Here is a 22,868-nt window from a genome sequence, read left to right as displayed (position 1 = left end):
CTTTAACTTTTCTATGGTTCTGTGGTTCATTTCAAAATCACTCCTGAAGAGTGAACAATAGCAATCTTGATTGCCTGGCCACGTTTACAAGCATTGTAGCAAGAGTCACTGAATGCTGGATGTTTAGAAATTTTATGGAGGAATGGTGGGAAGTTTGGAAAAGAATTAGGCCAAGTAGCACATCCCTGTGTTGGCTGTTATACAGTAGACATTAAACTGTATTGCTTTCTGCTGCTCAGGAAATTGTGGATTGCTTTTGTGATCATTTTTTTCAACTGGTTAATCAGGTCTTACATTTTTGCTCAGGTTTTAGTTAGAATTCACCATTTAGTACATCGTGGGGTTGGATGCACCACCCTGTCTGCTAACTTGCCAAACCTTTGTCGTCTTTTGTCAGACATATTTGAACAACAATTCTGGTGATTTAAGTGTGCCTTTTGTTCTGTTATGGTCATTCTTAGAAAAAAAATACATTTAGCTCCGCAATAAATCTGGTCTGTGCCTTGTTACTGGTTTCACAGAGAGGGGGACGGTAGTAAGTCCAGCCCTAAGCTTTACTGAACAGAGACAAAGGTGGAAGGAAGAGCAAGTACTGGGGAAAGGGGGGAAATGCGCACGCGCATTGTCAGCACGGTTCCCATCCCCCTCTCTCTGCACATGCGCAGTTCGCCCTCCAGCGGGACCACGCCGACATTAACCCGAAGCCGCCATCACAGTCGAGACACCCGAGAGGGTTAAAGAACATGCAAAGGGCGCTGCTGCAGACCCGATACTTACGGGAGTCGATGCATCGCGGTGCCAATGCTGCATTTCGAGGGCGGAATGCTGGAAAGCGGTGGCCGGGGAGGAAGAAAAAGTGTTTTAAAGCTGGTGGCACGTCACGTGACCGACAGGCGGCCAATGGGCGGGCGCCTGCGGGGCGAGCGCTGACGTAGCCGGGGATTTTCTTTGTTAACATTTTGTGGAAAATGGAGGACAAAAGGCTGTTAAAAGCGGGCTCCCGGAGCCGGGCTCGACGCAGGGGACGGAAGAGGACGCGGCTGAGGCGAGGGGAGTTTGGCCGCCGGGCGAAAGGTGAGAAATGGGCTCGATTTCGGGGTGAGTTGTCGGCGAGGGGAGGCTGCGGGGTCATGTGACCGGCCGCAGCCAATTAGCCGTCGAGCTGGCTGCTCCGGCAGCCGTTAGGAAATGGAAGCTGGAGGAAAATTTCAAATCCAATTCCAAATTCCTGACAGCTTAACGGAATTTAACGGTGCAAAAACAAAACTCATCGTCGTCCCTTTGAAAACACCCGCTGTAAAAACCCTTGGACTGTCTGTTTGACGGCCATTCACTTACTGAGAGGAAATTTTTAAAATGTCAATTTTTTTTAAAGTCATAAGTTAAAATACATATATTTCGACTTGTTGAAAAACCGAGGCGAAATATGTGGGTTTGAAGAAAATCCTTCAGGCTTTTGAGTTGGCTGATCTGGTTTGGGGGAAGGGAGGAAGCAAAGCATCAACTAGTTAAATCGATCAACTTTTTTAAAAAAAAAAGTTTCTTCTCCAGTTTCAACATGTCTAAGCGCAGTTGGAAATATGACCATGGATTAGAGTTTAATAATTTGGCAGTGATTTGGTTTGAGTTGCTGGTTTAAATTGGGGTTATTGGGGGAGGGGAAGGAGGTTAGGGCTTCCATGGCTCTCCCTTTGCCCCACAGCACGCTACGGCCCCTTAACCCTCGAGAGAATTACAGGGTGAGGTAGCAGCTCTTGCCGTAGGGCCTGAGCTGTTTGCGACACTCTCCTACCCCCGCCGCGCCTCTCCTGTGGCAGCCCTGTCCTGTTGTATTTTTGCTGTGTAATGTTCCCAAAGATGGCGGCGGGCCTGTGCTTTATAGCCTGAGGCCTGGCCCCAGCCGGCGCCGCCTTACATTCCTGCGTTCCCCTGCTGAAACCCCCACTCTGTCGGTGTATGTTAAGCCACAGGGTCTTATCTGTCGTTGGCTTCGCTCCCCGTTTTCTTTACTGGGGAAAAGAAAAGACGTGGAATGAAGGAACCGTGTTAATTCCTCCAGGGAGTGAATCTCCCCTGGTGGGCTGGGTATTTTCTTCTCCTCCTGCCGCTATCTGACTCCACCTCGGTGGCTGCAGTGTGTATATATGGAAAGCCGGGGTTTCGGCTCCGGGTGCAGTATCCCTGCCCCCCCCCCGTAATATGTGTCTCCCCTCCCTGTTGTGTAATGGCTGACTTGTCCTTTCTCTCCCTCTCGGCTGACGGCCGCCACCGGCTCGGCCGCGTGACTCGGCTGCTCCATCCAATTGCAGCGCGCCCGGCCGCGGGGCCTGCGCTCACGTGTCATTCCTCGGCCAATGGTGGGTGGCGGCGTGTGACGGGCAGGCAGGCTGCCGGCCGGCCTCGCCCAATCAGCTGCAGCGGCCGGGCGGTGGGCGGTATAAAAGGGCGGGCTGGAGCGTCGCGGCGCCATTTGCTTTTGCCGAAACCGGAGAGGGAGAGACGTGGGGGAGAGAATCGAGTGGACGGGCAATCAGGCGGCATCTGATGGAAACGGCCACTCATCCGGGGCTCGACAGGTACGGCAGAGCAATGCAGATCCCCGGCCGTGTAATGGAAGCAGTATTGAAGAGAAATGCAAGGGCAAGCAGGCAGAAAATCCCGGAGGCGGAGTGAGAGAGAGTGCCCAGGGAGCAGGAGAAGGCCCGGCAGCCGGGGCCGCCATTTTCTGCCATTCACAAACAGTATACATACAGTACACATCCGGGCTGGGATGCAGGGGAGCGGGGATTCACTGAACTGGGGGGGAGGGAGGCGATATCCAAATTAATAAACGATCATTTCCAAAACAGAATCTCTCCACAAGTGTAGTGCTACTTCGTTTGCAGCTGTGAATTTTGTTTTATTTTTCTGAACCACATTTCCAAATTTTTGGTCTGTAACTTGTCAATGCTATTCGCATTATGTCTACATTAAATGGAACGCTCTTCACTAATATTTGCAGAATGTGTTTTATATAATCAGCAATTCTCAGGGTATTTTCTGCTGCAGAACTTCTGTAATTTGAATGAATTGCAGGAGTTCTGTCATCATTATGTTTTTGACCATCTTCTCAGCTGAGATTATTGGAAAACTGAGCCATGCTGTTTATTTTTGGTAAGAGTGCTATATTTATAAAAGGACAAAGGGGACATTTACTGTTAATTGTAACATCTAATCTTAGACCCTTTGCCATTCCTCGATGTCTATGGTTCAGACCAGAACCTGATTACCTCTTGGTGATGAGAAAATATAGTTTGCGTTTAATTTAGATGTACATCAAAGGTGCGCAGCCTGATGCACTTTTAGTGGGAATACACGTGGGTTCAAGTACACAAATTTCAGAATTATGTCTAATGATGAAAAAACTAATGGAAAACAATCTTCTATAGTATGCTGTATCTCTTCGGTGTTCAACTATTTGCACTGTATATATCTCTTAAATTAAAAATTACCAAACTGGCTTGTTGAGCTGTTTCATTTTTATTTTTGGATTTATTTTAAATTTCAGTGCTACTTACATTGTCATGCATATGTTTGTAACAGCTTATGTATTTTTTGGGCACAGTGCAGATTGTCTTCATAACGCAGGAGAAAATTGGTTTTTTTTTTGGGTAATAATCAGAATATTTGAACTGTTGTTGTTGAGGGAAAGAGGGAGGGGCTCCAGGACAAAGTAGCCATGTGGAAATGTATCTGATGTCACTTGTAGCAGAGTGGGCGTGTGTAGCAGAGCATTTAGATCTGATGCTAAGGGTTTTTCTGTCTCACCCGAGCCTTAACTGCACACAGTATTTGATCAGTTACTAGAGTTTTACACATTACACATAAAATTTCCCTGAGATTTGTGTAGGTGTGCATCCTTTCAAAATTGAAGGCAAGCAAGTAATATTAGATTGCACAAGTGGACAGCAAGTGAAGTTCATTAGGATGGAAAAGTAGCCTACTCATTTTCTGTTTTAAGCAAATGTTGTTCAACTGTCTACTGGATGTGTTTTTCCCTCTTTCCAGCCCAAAGATGTGATGAGGAACAAGTCTAACTGATCCCTTAAGCAAGGAGTCCTAACCTTAATTCCTTTCTATCTTTATCTTACGTCACATTTCTTTACAATCATTTATTTGTAGTCGTTTTTTCTTCTAAATGCTGTGCAGTGTAGATTTGGCCTGAGATGTGTATTTTACCTTGTGTTGCTTTTCATTTGAGAGTCTTGTAATTCACACTAAAGTTAGCTGTATAGGTGAACATTTTTTCCTTACTTCATTTCTGATTCTATTCCTCTCCCACGGTACAGTTTTTTTCGTCTAAATGCTTCCACCCACAAAGTTTTGTAATTTTCTGCACCTTAAATTTTGATTACACTCTGACCAGCTTGAGGACTACCTGAAAACATTGGAATTAACATAATACATATCCTTAAATGATTTTTTCAGTCCATTATTGAATGTCTTGTTTACAATGGGGCAGCATCAGCGAAACGATGTTATGATTCCATATTTTGGCTTCAATAAGCACAATAGATCAGCCCAAGCAGCACTTATATTAACAGTGGATTGTGGATCCCATGTGTTGCTGTGAAATCTGATTCATTGCTGGCTAAGTCATGACATTGAATGTCTGTCCACATAGAATGACAAGTTCTAGGACTGGGATTCCAACCAAAAATGTTTCTAATGCAAAGCTTCTGAATTTTATTTTGGGTTAAAAAGAAATTCAATCATTGATTCTCACAACTTGGGAATGTCACGCTAGGTTCTTAACATTGAATAAGTGGGTGTTAGCTTCCACAAAAGAGGCTGGGCTGCACCGTTTAGTAGGAGAGTGGAATTGCATTCATCTGTGTAGTTACATCTCCTATGTTTTGGTGGATGAAAAATCCTGCATTTGATGAAGCAGCTGTTCTCCTTGGCAAAAAGCTCTTGCTGTGCTAAGTCATTGGGGTTGCAACTGGGCCTCTGCGTTTCTTTAAATATTGTTGTTGCATCGGCTGGTGGGGCCGGACAGATGGTCTTGCTGACTATGTTGAGGGTACAAGCTGCAATGGGAAGACTACAGTCACTGCCATTGAATTGGCCTTGTGTGCATCTTGGTGATTCTCGAGCAAATTGCACAGTACTTGTATGCAACATGTTGCATACTTTAACTAGAAGGGAGGAGAAGTGTTGTGACTTAATGCAGACTGGATTGATTTGACCTGCAGAAAAAATGTATAGAGATGGTTAGTTTAATATACCAGTGACTTCATTACCCTAGCTAGTGGATGCATCAGTTCATTCGCACATCAGTGATCGATTCTCATTTAGCACTTAGGGTAAGAGTGTTTCCCTTTAGAGGTTCCTGGTTTGTTAAACAATGCTACAGTGTTTCATGTATTTGTATTGCAGTATTTTGAGGCTGCTTTGTAACTACTGCATATATCAGGTACAACAAATGTTTATAGTTCTCTTACTGACAGCACAGAATAGCTGCTTTGTGTTGAGTTAGATGAACTATGGATCATGTCCTGATCCTAGCATTAGTAACCATATAACTCATTTGGGTTAGTTACTTGCCTACCTTGGCAGACAGTGACCGAATAATCCTGGAAACTTGTGCTTTTACTGCACCTTGCCATTGGTTGTATAGCAAAGTTGGAACTGTTTGCTTCAGAACACTGGTTTACAGTGAATTATTGTGCTGTTCGTGTAGGCTGCAACATTCACTATGGAATTGAGCTTTTAAACATGGATGGAATCCAGTTTTTCCTTTGACTCTCATTCCTGTTTGTGTTTTTAAGCATGGAATGCTTTGACTGCAGTAATGAGTCATCCATGCATTATAATAAAACATATTGATCAAGTTTGAAGAAATCTATAGCAATTTTTTCTCCTTGTTTCTGCTCTTAAAAAACTTGTTAGCCATTGGAAATGCATCATTACACATGCATCAAAGTTACCTCAAAGACACCTTTGACAACCTGTAGTTTGGATTGGTTTTCAGTGTTTCCATTTTGAGTAATTTGGTAAATAACACTAATGGAGTTTGTAATATTGGAACCTGTTGGGGGGAAAGGAGTGAAATGGATGTTTGACTGATGTGACGGAGGATCTAATTTTGATAGGATATGGGGAGGGGAAAAGTAGTAATCATTTTGGTGGGAGCTTGTTTTTCCATCAATAACCCCATTTCTTTTGAGTAATTTTGAGTTGAGGCCCTTTTTTTCACATGTTGACCTTGATGGATTGTGATCAGGTAATGCTATTAACTTGATTTCTTACTGTGTGCAAATGCAGCTTTTATGATTCGTTGCAGTCTTGAGTTGCCTGTTTTCCTGTGGCTCTGGAGGTGCTTGGTGGCCTGGTTTTTGGAAGTCATGCCTTGTGAGACTTTCTTCTTCCCTTGTGATGACAATCTATTCAAGCTGGTCATGGTGCTACCCTTGCTAGCCAATGTTCAGAAGGATTACTGAGTGCTGATTTACTTTGTGGGTGGTAAAAAGTGACAAATGAAATTCTGCTGCTTTCAAAAAGGTGTTTGAACATTCTGTATTTTTTGTTTCTTATAGCAAAATTTCCCATGACGAACTTAGAATTATCAGGACTGAACAGTACTGACGGCAGAGAAGACGATCTACAGCCAGGCCTTTATGTAGTTGCCTCTCTATAGGGATCCTCAGAAAATCAAGCGACTGTTAGCCTGATTCCTAGTGGTTGGTATTTTTTATTTTATTTTATTATTTTTGCACCAGTACAACTCAGTCAGGTTGGAGAAGTAGTTTCCATCAGGCTGATAGCAGTAAACCGGTGGGAGGGGATGCCTGGGATTCCTTATGGTAAACGGGGTCTAGTCAATATAGTCCACATGGCATTAAGTCTGTCCTGGTGCAATGTGCAGTGTAGATGTGGCATTTAAACGTTATGGGAGGAGGGACGGTCTGGATGGTGTCTTTGAACAGTCTTCTGAACATGATCCTTATGGAATTAAATAAACCTTGGAGTCTGGCTGTATCGGGCTAAATAGATGCAATCAGACAATTTTGTAAATTTTAGAGCTGCATTAGGATGTTTAATGCAGTGAACATTGAGCTGTTTTTGTTTTATTGAAGGTTGCAGGGGGACGCTGGTAATGGGATAACTGGCCTGTCTGCTGATCCAGGGTCTGGGAAGCGCATCCGTAAGCCATCTATGCTGTATGAAGATTTCGAGAGTCCCACAATGTCCATGTCTACTTCAATTCATTCTCAGAACAATTTTGTCATTAGTCCTCCTCCACCTGAGGTGTCCAACCCCAAGAAACCTGGCCGAGTGACTAACCAGGTCCAGTACATGCAGAAAGTGTTGATGAAAGCGCTTTGGAAACACCAATTTGCGTGGCCGTTCTATCAACCAGTGGATGCAGTGAAACTCAGTCTCCCGGTGAGTGCGGATACCTGCAGGGCAAGTTGTGTTATGTGGTATCAGTTGCCATATAATGTGTTAATAATGTACTCTGGCTGCATGGAGAAGTATGGGTAGCAGGTTGAGAGTAGTGTGCACTTGAGTATGGTGAAATAAGTGACAAAAAGTAATGAAGTTTTTAAACATTGCTCTCAACGTAAGCTAATTTATGACTGGCTAAGTAGATGTGGGATTTACTGCACCTACTACTGGGTATCTTAACAGTGGGTCTCAAAGATAAATCTCAAATCACTCGTTCTAAGCAAGAGGTTATCAATTTTTGCTAATTTAATCTGGAAATTAAGTTCACACTTAAATGCTATCATTTTGCAATTTCAGTGACTGAGTCTGATTGCTTAAGATTTTGTTCACTGACCTGTGAGCGCCCCTGTTAACATGCAGTAAAGTTTCCTTTTCTTGTTTAAAGAATGGTGCTTGGAGGAGGAAGGACCTCATTGCACTACACTGTTTTATGATGATCACATGCGTGTCAGCTGATCCCAGAGTTTGCCACGTGACTGGCTGCTTGCTGATGTTTTGTTAGTGAGCAATGTTGGTTACTGAAGGATTTTGGGAACATGATCATGCTATCTTTTCTGAAAACAGTTTTTGCATATGTGGTAGGATATTTGGATCGGAAGCCAGATTCTTTGAAGTGATATTTCTGTTGGAAACCAGTAAACTGGATCCTTGTCTCATTTATTCAATTTGGAACACTAAAGTTGTCAGTGGGTTTTTGCCTGGCTTTGCCTCAGTTTTCATTGTCTGCTATAAAACTTTTGCAAATAAACATCAAATATGATTTCTGGCCTGTGTTCAATTAACTAATCTGCCAGAATGACAGTGGAGATAACACCATTTTATCTTGGTCTCCTGCAACTGCTGAGTGGTTTAGGTTTTAATACTATAGTTCCTGATCCTGATTGAATTAACAGAAATGCGCTTCAATCCTGTGTGGATACAGTGTTTGTTTCTTTCCTTGTAAAAGAATAAACAATACAGGGAAAGTTAACCTGATATTAAGCATGCTTTAATTTCAAATGAACAGATAAGTCACCGTGCAATTTAAGTTAAGTCAAACCTCTTTCTCTTCTCCCCCCCCCCCCCCATATCTAGCCCTTTGCAGGGCTTCCCATGGCAATTGAACAGGGAGCTTAATTACTTTTGAGTGTGCTCACTTGTAGGAAAGGCAGCCCTACAACCTACAAAAACTGATGATGGTTTGATCTATTCTGATGAATGGTAGCTGGAAGTACTGCCCTGCTCTTTGGATGTTATCGTGGCACTTTTTCCATATGTACCCGAGCAGTATTTCTGAAAATACAGCATTCCCTCAAACCGCATGAAGCGTCAGCTTAGGGACTGTGCTCAAATGTTAGAGAAAGACATGAACCTGCAACAACAGGGGAGTAGTGCACTTTTATTTGTGAATCCTAGTTAAGTTTATCATGATTTGTATGGTGATGTTAGGGCACTATGTCTTGTGATTTGGTAGAGCTGCTGAGTTAGTTACCAGCTTGTCATCTGTGATGTGCTTATGCAGTATAATAACTGGGCAGTTTTATCTAGAAACACTTTATTAAATCTTATTCTTTTGCAGGATTACCACAAGATAATCAAGCAGCCAATGGACATGGGCACTATCAAGAAGCGTTTAGAAAATAACTATTACTGGAGTGCCAGCGAGTGCATGCAAGACTTCAACACAATGTTTACTAACTGTTACATTTACAACAAGGTAAACTCTGGAGCTCTTAATTAACCCACGTGCTTTTTTTTTTTTCCTTTTGGCTTACTGATTTTAATTTAGTTATATTCTGAAGTGTGCTGTGCAGTTTATGGCAGTAAGATTTTCCTTGATGTAGTGATTTGACTTTTGTCTTACACAGCCTACGGATGACATTGTGCTGATGGCTCAGACTTTGGAAAAGCTTTTTCTGCAGAAGGTGGCGCAGATGCCCCAGGAGGAAGTGGAACTAACACCTGCACCAAAATCAAAGCAGTCAAAGGGCCGTAAAATGGGAGGTACGGTTAACCTATTGGGATGGGGCAGCGTCGTTTTTAATTATGTGCACAAATTTGACAATTTGGAACAGGCCATCTCCCCGCTCAAGTATCAGTGTTATGCCATTGTGACATCTAATGTAGAATTCCCATCCAGATTTGGAAATAGCAGTGCTTGTGGTCAGAATGTGATTTCTAAGTTTCGAAACTGGCTGGATGGCCCTTTTGGCTATTTCCTGATGTGTGATGGGACAGGTGTGCGTGTTTTCTGTGTTAGTACCAACAGTTTTTCACCAGTTTCAATATATAAACTTGATGCATCTTAAGTTTCCGACTGCCATGGCAAATGGTGAACAGTGGGAATACTCCCATTTTCTCCCCTGACTTGGACAGACATTAATTTATAATGGTGCGCACCTCAGTGTGTGGCCCTTGTGAGAGTTTGGACAGAATGTTAGCAGCTACATTCCGACAAGGATGTCACAAATGAACCCATTCTCATCCTTTGTTGCCCACACTGTTAAGCATCTGGGCAGCTTTCACTCAAACATGAACTTCACTGTCGGATCAAAATCCTGAACTCCCTTCCTAACAGCACTGTGGGTTACCTACACCACATGTACTGCAGCGGTTCAAGAAGGCAGCTCAGCCCCACCTCCTCGAGCCCAATTAGGGATGGGCAGCAAATGCTAGTGCCACGTTCATCCCATGAAAAAATTAATCAGCATGGACAACTTGCTTGCCTTTATCATCAAGAAGTTTTACGTTTAATTGTGTATGAAAATATGTTGCTTACTGTTAGTGGGAATGGAGTGGAGCTCTGCACTGTTTTGTGATGATCACATGCGTGTCAACTGATCCCAGCGGTTGTCTGGTAGCTAGCACCTTACTGATGTTTTATCAGTGAGTGATGTTGATTATTGGAGGATTCTGGGAGTATGATCATGCTATTCACTTCTGAAAATGGTTGCAGTGCTGATAAGGCTTGAAGGTGGGGACAGGGAGGGAGGTATTTGTTTAAAACAAAACATTGAACCCTTTTTTGCATTCAGTTAAATGGTTGCAGTAAGTTAAAGACTCTTGTGCTAATGGGTTCTTATTCACAGGGGTGCCATCTGTCCAAGGAGGAGTGACCATGTCTCAGGTCCCAATGGTATCTTCTGTGTCTCAGCCAACAGCCTACTCTCCTCCGACACCAGAAGTGCCCACACCTATTCTTGATGTGTCTCAGACGTCGGTCATCTCGACACCAATTGTGCATAAGCCCTCACATTCTCCCCCTCAGTCTGTATTAGCTGTACCACCACCTGCACAGCCTGTCACCAAGGTAAGCAGGTTTCTCTGCATACAAGCCAATACTTGGGTAAATTATAGTTCCATTCTTGGTTTGCTCATAACTTGGCCTAATAAATTTGGTATATCAAGAATGAGTGACCTGAAAGTGAGCTGCCAGTGGTAATTCAGTGGGGTGATTCTGATAAATTGGGAGTACACTTGAAGATCAGTGTAATATTGAATAATTAGAGCTTATACCCCCTGACTACTGTACGGAGGGTGTTTGATGACCTTACCACTTTTAAAAGAATGTTATGAGTGCCTTTCCAGAATAGTGGTTTTGGTCCCTGAATTGTTTCAGGAAGTATAAATTCTGAGCGGTAAGAATGTCTTGCCAAGGGGATGGAAGTGAATGAGTGATGTATCCAGTGATCTATATTGTGTCCTGTAAATGATGGGATTGATGCCTGTAATCCACTTAACGTGTTGGGTTCTGACATGCCTTGTAGGTGGTGGTTGAACCTGTTGGAATGCTAAAGGAATAGAATCGTTTTTGATTGGTGCCAGTGTGATTTTTTAAGCATGAAGTGAGGTGTGCTTATGCATGTTTTGGCAAGTTCCCAGTTGGATGGGATATTGGGGGTGTAGTACAGCTCCTTCGTCAGCACAGCTTAGTAATTGCCAGCAGGTTGTTAACACATTTAAAATGATGCTGGTGCAGTTGATACACAGATCCCTGTTTGTATATTTTTAATTACTTTAAATCCGTTTGAGCTGTATCAGGCTTAGTGGTGTCCTGGGAATTCTGTTATGATACAAAGAAGTATTTGGATCTTTTCGCAATATTGAAGTTGTGCTTGTATGTGGATTGGTAAAGTGTGTTAATGTTCCAACAGGATGAAGTTTGAAACCTTGTAAGCAGTTCCCACGCTAGTACTTTGAAAGATCTCAGGATAACTTGGCCTGTGGAGTTTTTCATTTTTGGTGCCTAGCTTAGAGCAAAACAACTATTTGGAGAGCAGATTGCCTCCCTATTGGGTTGTGGGAAATGATGACATGATTGCGGTGAGTAATAATGTTTTTCTTTTACAGAAGAAAGGAGTGAAGAGGAAAGCAGATACAACAACTCCAACCACTTCTGTTGTCACCACAAGTGGGGAGTCATCCCCGTCGGTAGCAGAAAGCAAGGCTGCAAAGATTCCAGTTAGACGGGAAAGTGGCAGACCGATCAAACCGCCAAAGAAAGACTTGCCAGACTCCCAGCAACACCAGAGTTCGAAGAAAGGCAAACTGAGTGAACAACTCAAGTACTGTAATGGCATCTTGAAAGAGCTGCTGTCAAAGAAGCACGCAGCATACGCCTGGCCCTTTTATAAACCTGTGGACGCCAAAGCCCTGGGGCTTCACGACTACCATGACATAATCAAGCATCCCATGGACCTGAGCACTATCAAAGTATGTCGCGTCCAAGCAACACATTGTCTTAACGCCATACCGTTTGTACACGGATACAGTGAAACCTGTACGTTAAACTGACTCCTGTCTTCATGGTGCTCTTTCCCAGCCAAGGTCTTTACTCTGAATTAATTTATGTCTAGGTCCTGGAGTTAGCCGCCTGCCTGAGGTCACACTTGCTGCTTCTAAAAAATAAGAGCTAGCAATTTAAGGGAATGGAACTTGCACCTGGATTAATCAACACTTAGACACTGACTCCAAAGTAGTAAATTTTCAGCGTGGCTGGGTTGAGCTGTAATACTTTCCAGGATTCAGATGCTGTCTGTCTTTTTTCCTTCAGTCTTAAAGGTGACTGCTAAATGCAGGTTTCACTGTACCATATAACTGAACCCCTCCCATAGCTACTTCAGAGAGATGATGTTGGGTTAGGGAATGTGCACATTTATTTGCTCATAAGCATTTTAAATGACTTATTTGGACAGATAACAGTGAAACGTTTCAAGTCTTATGCAGATCCTCTTTTACTGCCTTTTGGACATCGCAGCATTCCCCAACTGAATGAACAGCTAACATCAGTTACAGGACTAGAAGAATCCCTGATCCATGACACCATAAATCATAGATGTGGGTAGCATTATCGGGAGAATTGTATCCCTTGAGCTCTGAAACTCTCAACTATTGCATGTATTTTTAAAAATCTACAGAACCTGCTGAACTCTTAGACAGAAACATTAAAATACATACTGATGGAACAGAAGCTTGAATCACCTGTTGGATACATAAAGCAGGTGGCTGCTGTTCTCCAGCTCTGAACTACAAACCCTGACACAGTTCTGGTTTGAAAATATGTAAAAGATTGACCTGTAGTAGGCCAACTCTCTTGTTTATTTCCCAGTATCTGGTGCCATTTTGTTTTACTGTGAGGAGGGTGTGTCTTTGCTACACATTTTAGCACATGGGGATTGTTGCATGTTTTGGGGCTGTTTTACTTATTGGTATTCTGGCTAATTGCTGAGTTACATAGCAAATTGTGGATTTTGCCTCTGTTCTGCTGCTCGTGTTAGAAGCTTGTTTTAGGGGTAAAGATCACCTCACCCTCAACAATTTTAGATTGGTTGCTGCTTCTGGCGCTGTACGAACTTGAGGCTCTTCTGTGAAATCTGAAGCTAACTGAAATTCACTTGTCACATCTCATTGTATATAAGGCAGTTGAGCATCCTGTCACTAAAATTCACCAACTGTCCTGGCATTGTATTTTCCAGTAAATAAATCTACTTATGGAGAGGTGTGCAGGATTGCATCTGCAAGGTAGCATTTGTCCTAAACAGCTACACTTTATGTAGGCACTGTCCTTCTAAATAATCAGTGAATTTTGTTTATTAAAGACATCTCACAGATGAATTGTCAGCACAGATAGCTTCCTTTTTTGGGGTTGATGCATCTTCAGTTGAGAAGAAAATATTCAAAAGTGACTAAAATCAGGAATGTTGCTACTGTATTGCTTATGTCTCAAGGGAGGGATGAGCAATGCAGCCCCTTTTAAGTTCTGATGGACTGTTCGCTGAGAAGTCCACGCTCTCTGTGGTGCAGCTTGATAATCTGTCTTGTACTTTTCTCCCCCTGTAGAGGAAGATGGATGAGCGGGAATACCAGGATGCACAAGAATTTGCAGCCGATGTGAGATTAATGTTCTCGAATTGTTACAAGTATAACCCGCCGGACCATGATGTGGTTGCCATGGCCAGAAAACTGCAGGTACCTTCAGCCTCAGTATTTGAGAGAGGATTGTGTGTATTTACAAGCCTCTTCAGCACCTGATTTTCTACTGCTATGTGGCATGACATCCATCCATCCACCCACCCACCTTTATTTGGAGAAGCATTGAGGTCTATAACTTTTGCATTAATGGCAAGGTGTTCCATTTCAGTAGTGGGGTTTCACTTTTTTAAAACTTTAATTTTAGTTCCAATTGTTAAGGATTTCAATCCTTTTAAACTGGTAGTGTTTTTGTGATGTTTATTCATTTAGTAGTAGTAGTAGTTGACCATTTGTGAACTGTAGCCTGATCCTCATCCCCACCAACTTGTTTTCATCCAGTTCTGGCTTTACATGTACCAGCAAATTTTTTCATATTAGGAACACAGGACTTAGGGCTGAATGGCCTACTCCTGCTCCACTATTCAATAAGATCATTGCTGATCTGATTGTGGTCTGAACTCTACTTTCCTGTTAGCAACCCCACCCCCCAGTAACCCTTGAATGTTATCTATCAAAATCGGTCTTATTCTGTCTTGAATAAATTCAGTGACCCAACCTCCAATGCTTTCTGGGGAAGAGAATTCACAGACTAATGATCCTCTGCAAAGAGTATTCTTGTCCACAGACTAATGATCCTCTGCAAAGAGTATTCTTGTCCTTGTCTTAATCTTGCATGGCTTTACCTCTCCACACCTCTGCAACCTCATCCAGTCATATGTAGCTACCTGCAAAAAAGGCATTTTTCTGGTCTGGCTCGTTCTTCCTGTAGCCAATGTAAATGACACCCTGCTGTCTGGGCAGTTTTGGCTACATGCCCACATCCCTGTAATCTTTACAGTGTTGTTTGTGCTGAGCATTATAGAATTGTGCGTTTAATGTTTTTATAGCTTTCATTTCTCTTCGCACCATACTGAATATAGTGTCTTGGCTGTGTCAGAGAGCTGTATCATCAAATCTCTTCATTTGAAGAGCCCTGTTTTTGTTTCAGGATGTCTTTGAATTCCGTTTTGCCAAGATGCCGGATGAACCTATAGAATTCACACCTCCACCTGCACCAACTCCTCTTCCTCCTGTTGTGACCAAATCATCATCTGATTCTTCTAGTAACAGCAGCAGTGAGAGCTCGTCAGACACTGAGACTTCTGATGATTCAGAGGAGGAGCGAGCTAATCGCTTGGCGGAACTACAGGAACAGGTAATCAATAATCCTGGTGATTTTCTTAAATAACAACTGATTTCTTTTCCTACTATTGGTGATGCCTTGCCTGCAAAATGGATTAGCCACTGCTTGCCATGCTCTGGTTGTTAGTGACTTGTGTTCTAGTAGTTAGCTGCAAGAATGACCATGAAGATGGAACTGGGCAGATGTAGTGTCTGTTCTACCCACCCCCACAACCTCTTAGAGTTTAAAGAACTACAAGTAATGACTAAATTAAGGGGGGTGGGGAAGCAAAACGCTGTGGATGGAAATCGGAAATAAAAACAGAAAATGCTGGAAAAGCTCAGCAGGTCTGGCAGCATCTGAGGATAGAGAAACAGTTAACGTTTCAAATCCGTATAACTTCAGCTAAAGAGAAGTAGAAATGTGATGATATGCTGGTTAAGAGGGGATGGAGCAGAGTCGAAGGTCAGGCGTAGGTGGGAGCTCAGGTCAGATTGACAAAGATGTCATGGACACAAGACAAAGGGAGCGTTAATGGTTGTGTTAAAGACCAAAGAAGGTGTTGATCGTGGCATAAAGGTAAGATAGCAATGTGTTTAGGAGAGTGAGGGTCAGCGCTCTGAAAGCACAACATAGAAACAAGTGACAGATTACCCTGTGAGGGGAGCTGGGGGGTGGGGTGGGGGGGGGAGGAGAGGTTGGGGAAAAGGATAAATATACTAAAAAAATTAATATAATTGAAAATAAAATTTAAAAATCAATTTTTAAAAAACGGATTTGAAAAGGGGTCAAGATGAGGGGTGGTTTCATGGTCTGAAGTCAGTGTCAAGTCCAGAAGGCTGTGAAGTGCTCAATCGGAAGATGAGGTGCCATTCCTCCAGTTTGTGTTGGGCTTCACTGGACCATTGCAGCAAGCCATGGACAGACATGTTAGCATGAGTTTGAAATGGCAAACGACAGGAAGGTCTGGGTCACGTTTGTGGACTGAGCAAAGGTGTTCCGCAAAGTGGTAAACCAGTCTGTTTAGTCTCGTCAATGTAGAGGAGACCACTTTGAAAGCAGCGAATATTGTAGACCAAATTGAAACGCTGCTTCACCTGAAATGTGTTTGGGGATGGTGAGGAGTTAATGTGGTAGGTGTTTCACCTTCTGCGATTAAAGTGGATAAGGAATTGGGGGTGATGGAGGAGTGGACCAGGGTATCACACAGGGAACGGTCCCTATGGAACGTTGAATGGTGGGGTGAAAAGGGAAGAAGTATAAAAATTGTCACATTTCCAATACTTCAGCTTTGAAGAAGTCATATACATCTGACGTTATTTCTGTTTCACTCTCCAGACGCTGCCAGACCTGTGAGCTTTCCTAGTATTTTTTTATTAAATTAAGGGAATTTCTTTTCCCTCATGGCTTCAGTCCCTGCTATGCCAAAAACTTTTGGAGCACTGATTCCTGTAACATTTTTTTGAACGTTAGAAAAGATTTATTTCAGAGCATTAGCAGTAAGGCATGTCTGCCTTGTACATGTGTAGATTCTTGTATCTGCTACTTATTGCCTAATTTGTTTACAGCATGATGCGGATGATAGGAAGTTGTTGCAAATGCGATCAAGTCCTGTTAGAAAATTCTGAGCAAGCACCATATTGGAGTGATATTTTTCTTTCTACAGCTAAGGGCTGTCCATGAGCAGTTAGCTGCCCTCTCGCAGGCTCCTATGTCCAAACCAAAGAAAAAACGGGACAAGAAAGAGAAGAAAGACAAAAAGAAGAGGAAAGAGAAGCACAAGGTGAAAGATGAGGAGGAAAAAGCATCCAAGCCATCCAAATCAAAACCAGCACCGAAAAAACAGTCAAAGAAAGCATCTGGAGGCAGCAGTTCAGGGAGTAACAATAAGTAAGTGTGTGCATGCCTGCTGACCCAGCTGCCCAACACAGTGGCCTGTTTAATCATATCTCAATACTGTGTCTTTGTACCTCACATCTGGATTGGGGAAATTTATGCTAGTATTGAGATCTAAATATTGTGGGTTTGCTCGGTCTATGTCTGAACTCTGTGCAAAGAACATACTCAACTGAAGCATTGAGTCTATGTGCAAAGAACATGCTCAACTGAAGCATTGAGTCTAAGCCCAGCTGGTGAGACGAATAGCATTTAGTCACTGTGGCTCAATGATGACTATACTTTTTTCCCCATCGGATCGGCCATGTCGACATGCTATATTTTAAGCCAAAAATGTCTGATGGTGACAGTGACTCAATTGGTGTTGACCTCTCTCTCGTGAAACTGATTTACAGATGTTACTGAGAGACCAGGAATTGCTTGCATTTGCTTCAGAGTAGAGCCAGCTTCATTTAACTTTTTCCATTTTCGGATTTACTGTTCACAGGCAACCCAAGAAAGTAAAACAGCCTCCACCGCAACCACCACCTCCTCCTCCTGGCTATGATTCAGAAGAGGAAGATAACTGCAGGCCCATGACATATGATGAAAAGCGACAGTTGAGCTTGGACATTAATAAACTACCTGGCGACAAGTTGGGCCGTGTGGTACATATCATCCAATCACGAGAGCCGTCGCTTAGAGACTCCAACCCTGATGAGATTGAGATAGACTTTGAAACTCTTAAACCATCTACCCTTCGGGAGCTTGAACGCTATGTTATGTCCTGTTTAAGGAAGAAACCTCGGAAACCTTACTGTAAGTACAGAATGGGTGCCTGCAATGTTATGCTGTTATTCTGGGGCCTTTGTTCATTTAACCCAAGTTTTGTATAATCCAAGTGATTTGACCTGGAAAGCATGGAATGTTGCACTTGTTCACCAGAACAGTTTGCTTTTTATTTAGGTGTTCAACCGTCAGCAGAGTGGGTTTTGTGCAAAGCAGGCATTCTACAAACTGACTTGTTTGCACAGGAATCTTGTTAGGTGGGAGCTGGTATAAATAATGACCAGTTTTTATTGAAGTGCTTTCTAGTGTGCCCCAGCTTCCCACTATATGACTAATGTCAACATTGCTGATCAGACAGACTGACTGACTAGATTTGTCTGGTATTAGGTTAAAAAAAAAAAGATATTTTTGAGATTTATCAATTTTTTGAAGATTTCTGTTCACGTGAGTGATATTTACCCAAGTACTGAGCAAGAAATGCTGTGTTTGTAGTTAACCTGTGTAACACCTGGCCTCAGCACCAATTATATACATGAGTGGAGATAATACTGCTTTATATCCTCTAAATTTAAGGAAGAGCTTATGACTTGGGTGCAGTTTAAGAGAAAGCTAGAAAAGCACATGGGAAACAGGGTGAGATGAAGTGGGGTGGGAAGAGTCTGTGGCTCTGAGCTGCAAATCTAAAGGAACTGATTCCAAAACTTTTTAAAACTCTTGACATTGAGGCTTTGATTCCAGCCATCTTGTTACCCACTTTGTTGCCCTTATCTGTCCAAATTGGGGAAATAATTTTACCAACTTGTTGCCATGATCTTCCAGCCAAGAAACAAGCGGGGAAAACCAAGGAAGAATTGGCTCTGGAGAAGAAGAAAGAGTTAGAAAAACGGCTGCAGGACGTGAGCGGACAGCTGAATCCCAGTAAAAAACCTCCCAAGAAAGGTATTGTTCAATAGTCAATGCCTGATGTTAGCAATTTGTAGTGAAATTTGTAGTGAAATATACTGAGGGTAAGTTATAATTACGCTATAGCCTTTGATTTCCACTAGAACTCTTCAGATGTCCTTTCTTTTGATAGAATCCCTTTTTGTTCTATCTGTATTTATGGCTGATCTCCAATGTTAAAATCCAGTTTCTGCTTATCATACATAATTTATATCTAATTAGGATTAACTGCTAGGTGAAGAGCAGACTGCAGTGGGTGTTATCATTCTAGGTTGGATCCAGTTTAAATTGATCTAAACCAAATACTAAAGTACCATCTCGAGCAGTTCCTACTCTTCTCTTAAAAGAATCTGACAACAGAAGATTGTAAGTTTGTTTTGGGGAGGGGTGGACATGGGAGCAGGGCATGGAGGTGGGAAAAGAGAAAGTAATGCAAAATTGCATAGGGTAAATGTGTTCAAGGAGCTCAAATGTTCAGCGGGCTCTTGAGATAGTAAAGAATTGTGCCTTTCTAAACAGGATTACTGCAGTATGAGAATTGATACTTTTTAGACTGCCTTAGAGTAAGAAACACTAATAAGCTTTCTCTCTTTGCAGCAACTGAAAAGCCAGATCCTGTTCAACCAGTAGGCCCTTCACGCCTGAGTGCCAGCAGCAGCAGTTCTTCAGGATCTGACACTAGTAGCACTTCCAGTGGATCGAGTTCATCAGACACCAGTGATTCTGACTCTGGTTAGAATTGGCAAATGCATTGCCAGGTTTCTGGCGGGGGGAAATTGGTGTAGGATTGGTTCGAACTAATCTGCAGGGTCGGACGAAGTATGAACCAGACTGTTGGGAGATGGCCTGTCCCCACTTGCCCGCCATTACTGACTGCAGTGTACATGGTTTGATGTGATTTGGTTTTTTTATATAAAAAACTACACAGCGATGCATCGCAAGGACAGACATGGTAGAGGATTGTACCACTCCCTTACATATCAGCTAGATCTCTTAATTCGTCTGTCACAAAAACGTGTGCCGTGTGCAAGGCCAAACAGGGGCCAAGGGGTATTCGAGGCTGAGGTTTGGTTCCTTCTTACTCTCCGTAGTGGAAGGCAACTCGAGGTCAGGACAGAAGAGAGACTGCAGCCTCTAAACCCAGAACCCTCCTCTTTGTTGCATAAAATCATGTGCAGGATCCAATGTGATATTTGTAGAGGGGTGAGCAGCTTTGAACCCATGTGTAGAGTCGCAGTAAGCAGTTTTTTTTTTTTTGGAAAATTTTTCCAGTTTGAAAGCATTTTAAGCTGTTGGTCTCTGAACTGTCACTCTGAAACCCATGTTATATAGCAATGTTCAGTGGAAGAATTGTTTTTCTTTATACAGATTTTAGTTCATTACATCTTTTAAAGATGGTTCATAAGGATTGTGCTCCATCTCGACTTGTGTTCAGCCACTGTCCAGAGGCCACTGGCTCCTCTTGCTAAGTTTACTGATTCTAGTTAGCATGGCAATTTGAGAAGCATTTTGAAAAGGCAGTAGTCTGGCTGAACGTGAGCAGATAATGCTGAGTTCTGCCCAATGCTTTATTTTTCTGATACATCCGATACTTGAATGCAGAGCAGTAACGCTGTAACCATGGTAGTGTTGGTCAGTGCACAGTCTGTAAGCAATTGCTTGATGTGCCTACCTTATTTCCCCTCCCTCTTTTGGTTTGGACTAGGCTGATGGGATAGTCTTGCTGATTATCTTCTAATTGGTGCCCTGTCTCGTTCAGTTGCACGACTTGGCTTGGAGCAACGGATTGTTTTTAATGTGTACAGTTTAGTTGTAGTCTTCATTTCTGCAGAGGTTACAGGAAAAGCTGACAGCTGAATTTAATCTTTTTTTTCATCCAGTTACCTGGTGTTTTATTTATTTTGTTACAAAATAATTATGTTTTATATTGTAAAGACTGAACCAATGTGCCTGTTGATGCAGGTCACAAGAGAGTGTAGAGTGAGATTTTAACAAGTATTGTATATACGAAGATGCACAATTGAGAAGCATGTTTCTTAATGTAAAGGTGATTTTATTTTTTATCTTAATCTGTAAAGTTTTTTTCTACAGTCCGTTTCTCCGTTTTTTGTTATTTGTAGAATTGGACCTCATGTAGCAGTTAACAACTTGTATGTGACAATGTGTATTTGTTAAACCTTCAGTTCTCAAACCTGTACAGTAAAAGTGTTCTTTAAAACTAGTCTGTGTGTTTGTTGACAAAACTGATTTGTTGGAATTGGTGTTTGTCAGAAGCGAAGAGTTAAAACCTGATGAATAAGATGTGTAATGTTGGGTGGAAGGCTGAAATGTGTTTGATATGAAATTGGAAGGACAATAATAGGGGCAATGGGGCAGCCCTAGACACTGAACTAAGATACATTCAAAATCAGGAAGATTACAGGGTTTAAAAACTGCCCACTGTCAGAATGATGCAGATTCTCGTGGGGGAGGGGAGCCATTTCTGCCCAATTTCTTAAATCGCTTACTTACACTATTCGGTGGCTTTCATTAGTCTGAACTTCAATCATTGGGTGTGGTGAAAGGCAACTGGTTCTTCAAGACATTGAATCATAAAGCAGAAGAAGTCATTTGGTCTAAGGTGTCTGTGCTAACTCAACTACCAATTGTTCTCTCAACTTGTTCTTTCAACAGTAATGGATCTGATTTTTATTGGCTTCCATCAACTTGTCAGCTTTAGCACTGTTGCTTGGGAACACACTTGCCATCAGTCTGAAAAACAATTCACCACTCTAATTTCTGATTTAATTTTATGTCCATGCTGATCCTTAAATAGTTTAGGGTTCAATATCATCTGTATTGTTCCCATCAACCCACTTGATTTGAGTTCTTTTGACCAAGTTAGTGAAAGATCATCAAGTCCATGCTGACTTTCATTTATGAATCCATACTTTTCCAGAATGCCAATTAATCGTCTCTGGGATTGTTGTCTCACCATTGTTAGGCTGGTGAGACCTCTAGTTGTCTGACTTATCCCTTTAACAGGTTTAGCACTTATATTCTTCCAGTCCTCAGGCACCACCCTCATATCTAGAGAAGATCATAATCCTGGTCAGAAGCTTTGCAATTTGAACCTTGGCGACACAGACCAGGTGACCTTTCTACTTTCTCATCCTATCCCATATTGCTGCCACCTTTTATTGGCATCATTCTCTTTAGTGAAGAAAAATGCAAAGTACTGCAACTTTTAGACTACTGTTTTACTATTTATAAAATACTTGGGTTTCCTTTTTCTTTGTTCACTGCTAATCTATTCTCATACCCTTTGCATCTCTTAACCTCTCTTGGATTTTTCCATACTCAGCTTGGTTCTCTACTATATTGTGTGGCATACATTTGTCATAAACCTCTTCCTGTTTTAATTTTTGTCATTTAGGGACCTTGAGCTTTGGATGTCCTTCCTTTTCCCCCTTGTGTTTATTCTAACCCTGCACAATCTCCTCTTTTTAAAAGCCTTCCATTGTTCAATTACTGTTTTCGGCTACCAATTTTTGATTCCTGTCACCTGGCCAGACTTCACCTGACTTGAAGTTGGCTGCCCTCCCTCCAGTTTTTAGTATTTTTGCACTTGATTGTGCCTTGCCGTTATTTTTCAGAACCATTCAAAACTTGATGTCACTGTTTTTTAATATTTGTTCGTGGAATGTGAGCATCACTGGCAAGGTCAGCATTTATTCCCCATCGCTAATTGCCCTCTAAAGTGGCGGTGTGCTGCCTTCTTGAACCGATGCAATCTATGTGTTGTAGGAACAACCACAATGCTGTAAGGGAGAGAGTTTCAGGATTTTGACTGGGCGACAGTGAAGGAATGGTGATTACAGTTCCAAGTCAGGATGGTGAGTGACTTGAAGAGGAACCTGCAGGTGATGGTGTTAACCATGCATCTGCTGCCACTGTTCTAGGTGGTAGAGGTCACAGGTTTGGAAGGGGCTATCAAAGGAGCTGCTGTGAATCTCTTAGATGGTACACACTGCTTTCACTGTTGTGCTGGAGGAAGTAGTCCTTGGGGTGTCAATCAAGTGGAGTGATTGATCCTGGATGGTGTTGAGCATCTTGTGTTGTTGGAGCTGTACTTATCAAGCAAGTGGAGAGTATTCCATCAAACTGCTGATTTATGCCT

The 22,868-nt window shown here is 42.3% G+C and overlaps 1 protein-coding gene and 3 non-coding genes across 8 annotated transcripts; all 4 read left to right on the top strand.

Moving 5' to 3' along the window:
- The first annotated feature begins 674 nt into the window (after positions 1–674).
- On the top strand, positions 675–20,930 carry LOC121291493 (bromodomain-containing protein 2-like). 5 transcript variants are annotated; one of them, XM_041212753.1, is made up of 13 exons: positions 675–1,074; positions 6,579–6,722; positions 7,119–7,428; positions 9,050–9,187; positions 9,339–9,474; positions 10,560–10,780; positions 11,821–12,183; positions 13,810–13,938; positions 14,930–15,136; positions 16,770–16,993; positions 17,487–17,797; positions 18,587–18,706; positions 19,307–20,930. In XM_041212753.1, the coding sequence occupies exons 3-13, from the start codon at positions 7,198–7,200 to the stop codon at positions 19,444–19,446; spliced, it is 2,220 nt and encodes a 739-aa protein (XP_041068687.1). In that variant the 5' UTR covers positions 675–1,074; positions 6,579–6,722; positions 7,119–7,197; the 3' UTR covers positions 19,447–20,930. The 5 variants fall into 5 exon arrangements, with proteins under 5 accessions (XP_041068687.1, XP_041068689.1, XP_041068688.1 ...); XM_041212754.1 differs by lacking the exon at positions 675–1,074 and adding an exon at positions 2,460–2,576; XM_041212755.1 differs by lacking the exon at positions 6,579–6,722.
- On the top strand, positions 7,917–8,053 carry LOC121292054. The gene has a single exon (XR_005946177.1). It is a non-coding gene; the product is annotated as a small nucleolar RNA SNORD10 (small nucleolar RNA).
- LOC121292053 lies at positions 10,281–10,418 on the top strand. The gene has a single exon (XR_005946176.1). It is a non-coding gene; the product is annotated as a small nucleolar RNA SNORD10 (small nucleolar RNA).
- LOC121292051 lies at positions 17,259–17,349 on the top strand. The gene has a single exon (XR_005946174.1). It is a non-coding gene; the product is annotated as a small nucleolar SNORD12/SNORD106 (small nucleolar RNA).
- Positions 20,931–22,868: the final 1,938 nt, after the last annotated feature.

Source organism: Carcharodon carcharias, chromosome 19 (assembly GCF_017639515.1).
Source record: "Carcharodon carcharias isolate sCarCar2 chromosome 19, sCarCar2.pri, whole genome shotgun sequence".
Taxonomy (NCBI): Eukaryota; Metazoa; Chordata; class Chondrichthyes; order Lamniformes; family Lamnidae; genus Carcharodon; species Carcharodon carcharias.
This window is presented reverse-complemented; position numbering and strand designations above follow the sequence as displayed.

Coding starts and splice junctions, on each gene's coding strand:
- LOC121291493 (XM_041212749.1), top strand. CDS start 2,545: ATGGAAACGGCCACTCATCCGGGGCTCGACAG. Junction 7,429..9,049: donor CAGTGAAACTCAGTCTCCCG/GTGAGTGCGGAT, acceptor ATTCTTTTGCAG/GATTACCACAAGATAATCAA. Junction 18,707..19,306: donor TAAAAAACCTCCCAAGAAAG/GTATTGTTCAAT, acceptor CTCTCTTTGCAG/CAACTGAAAAGCCAGATCCT.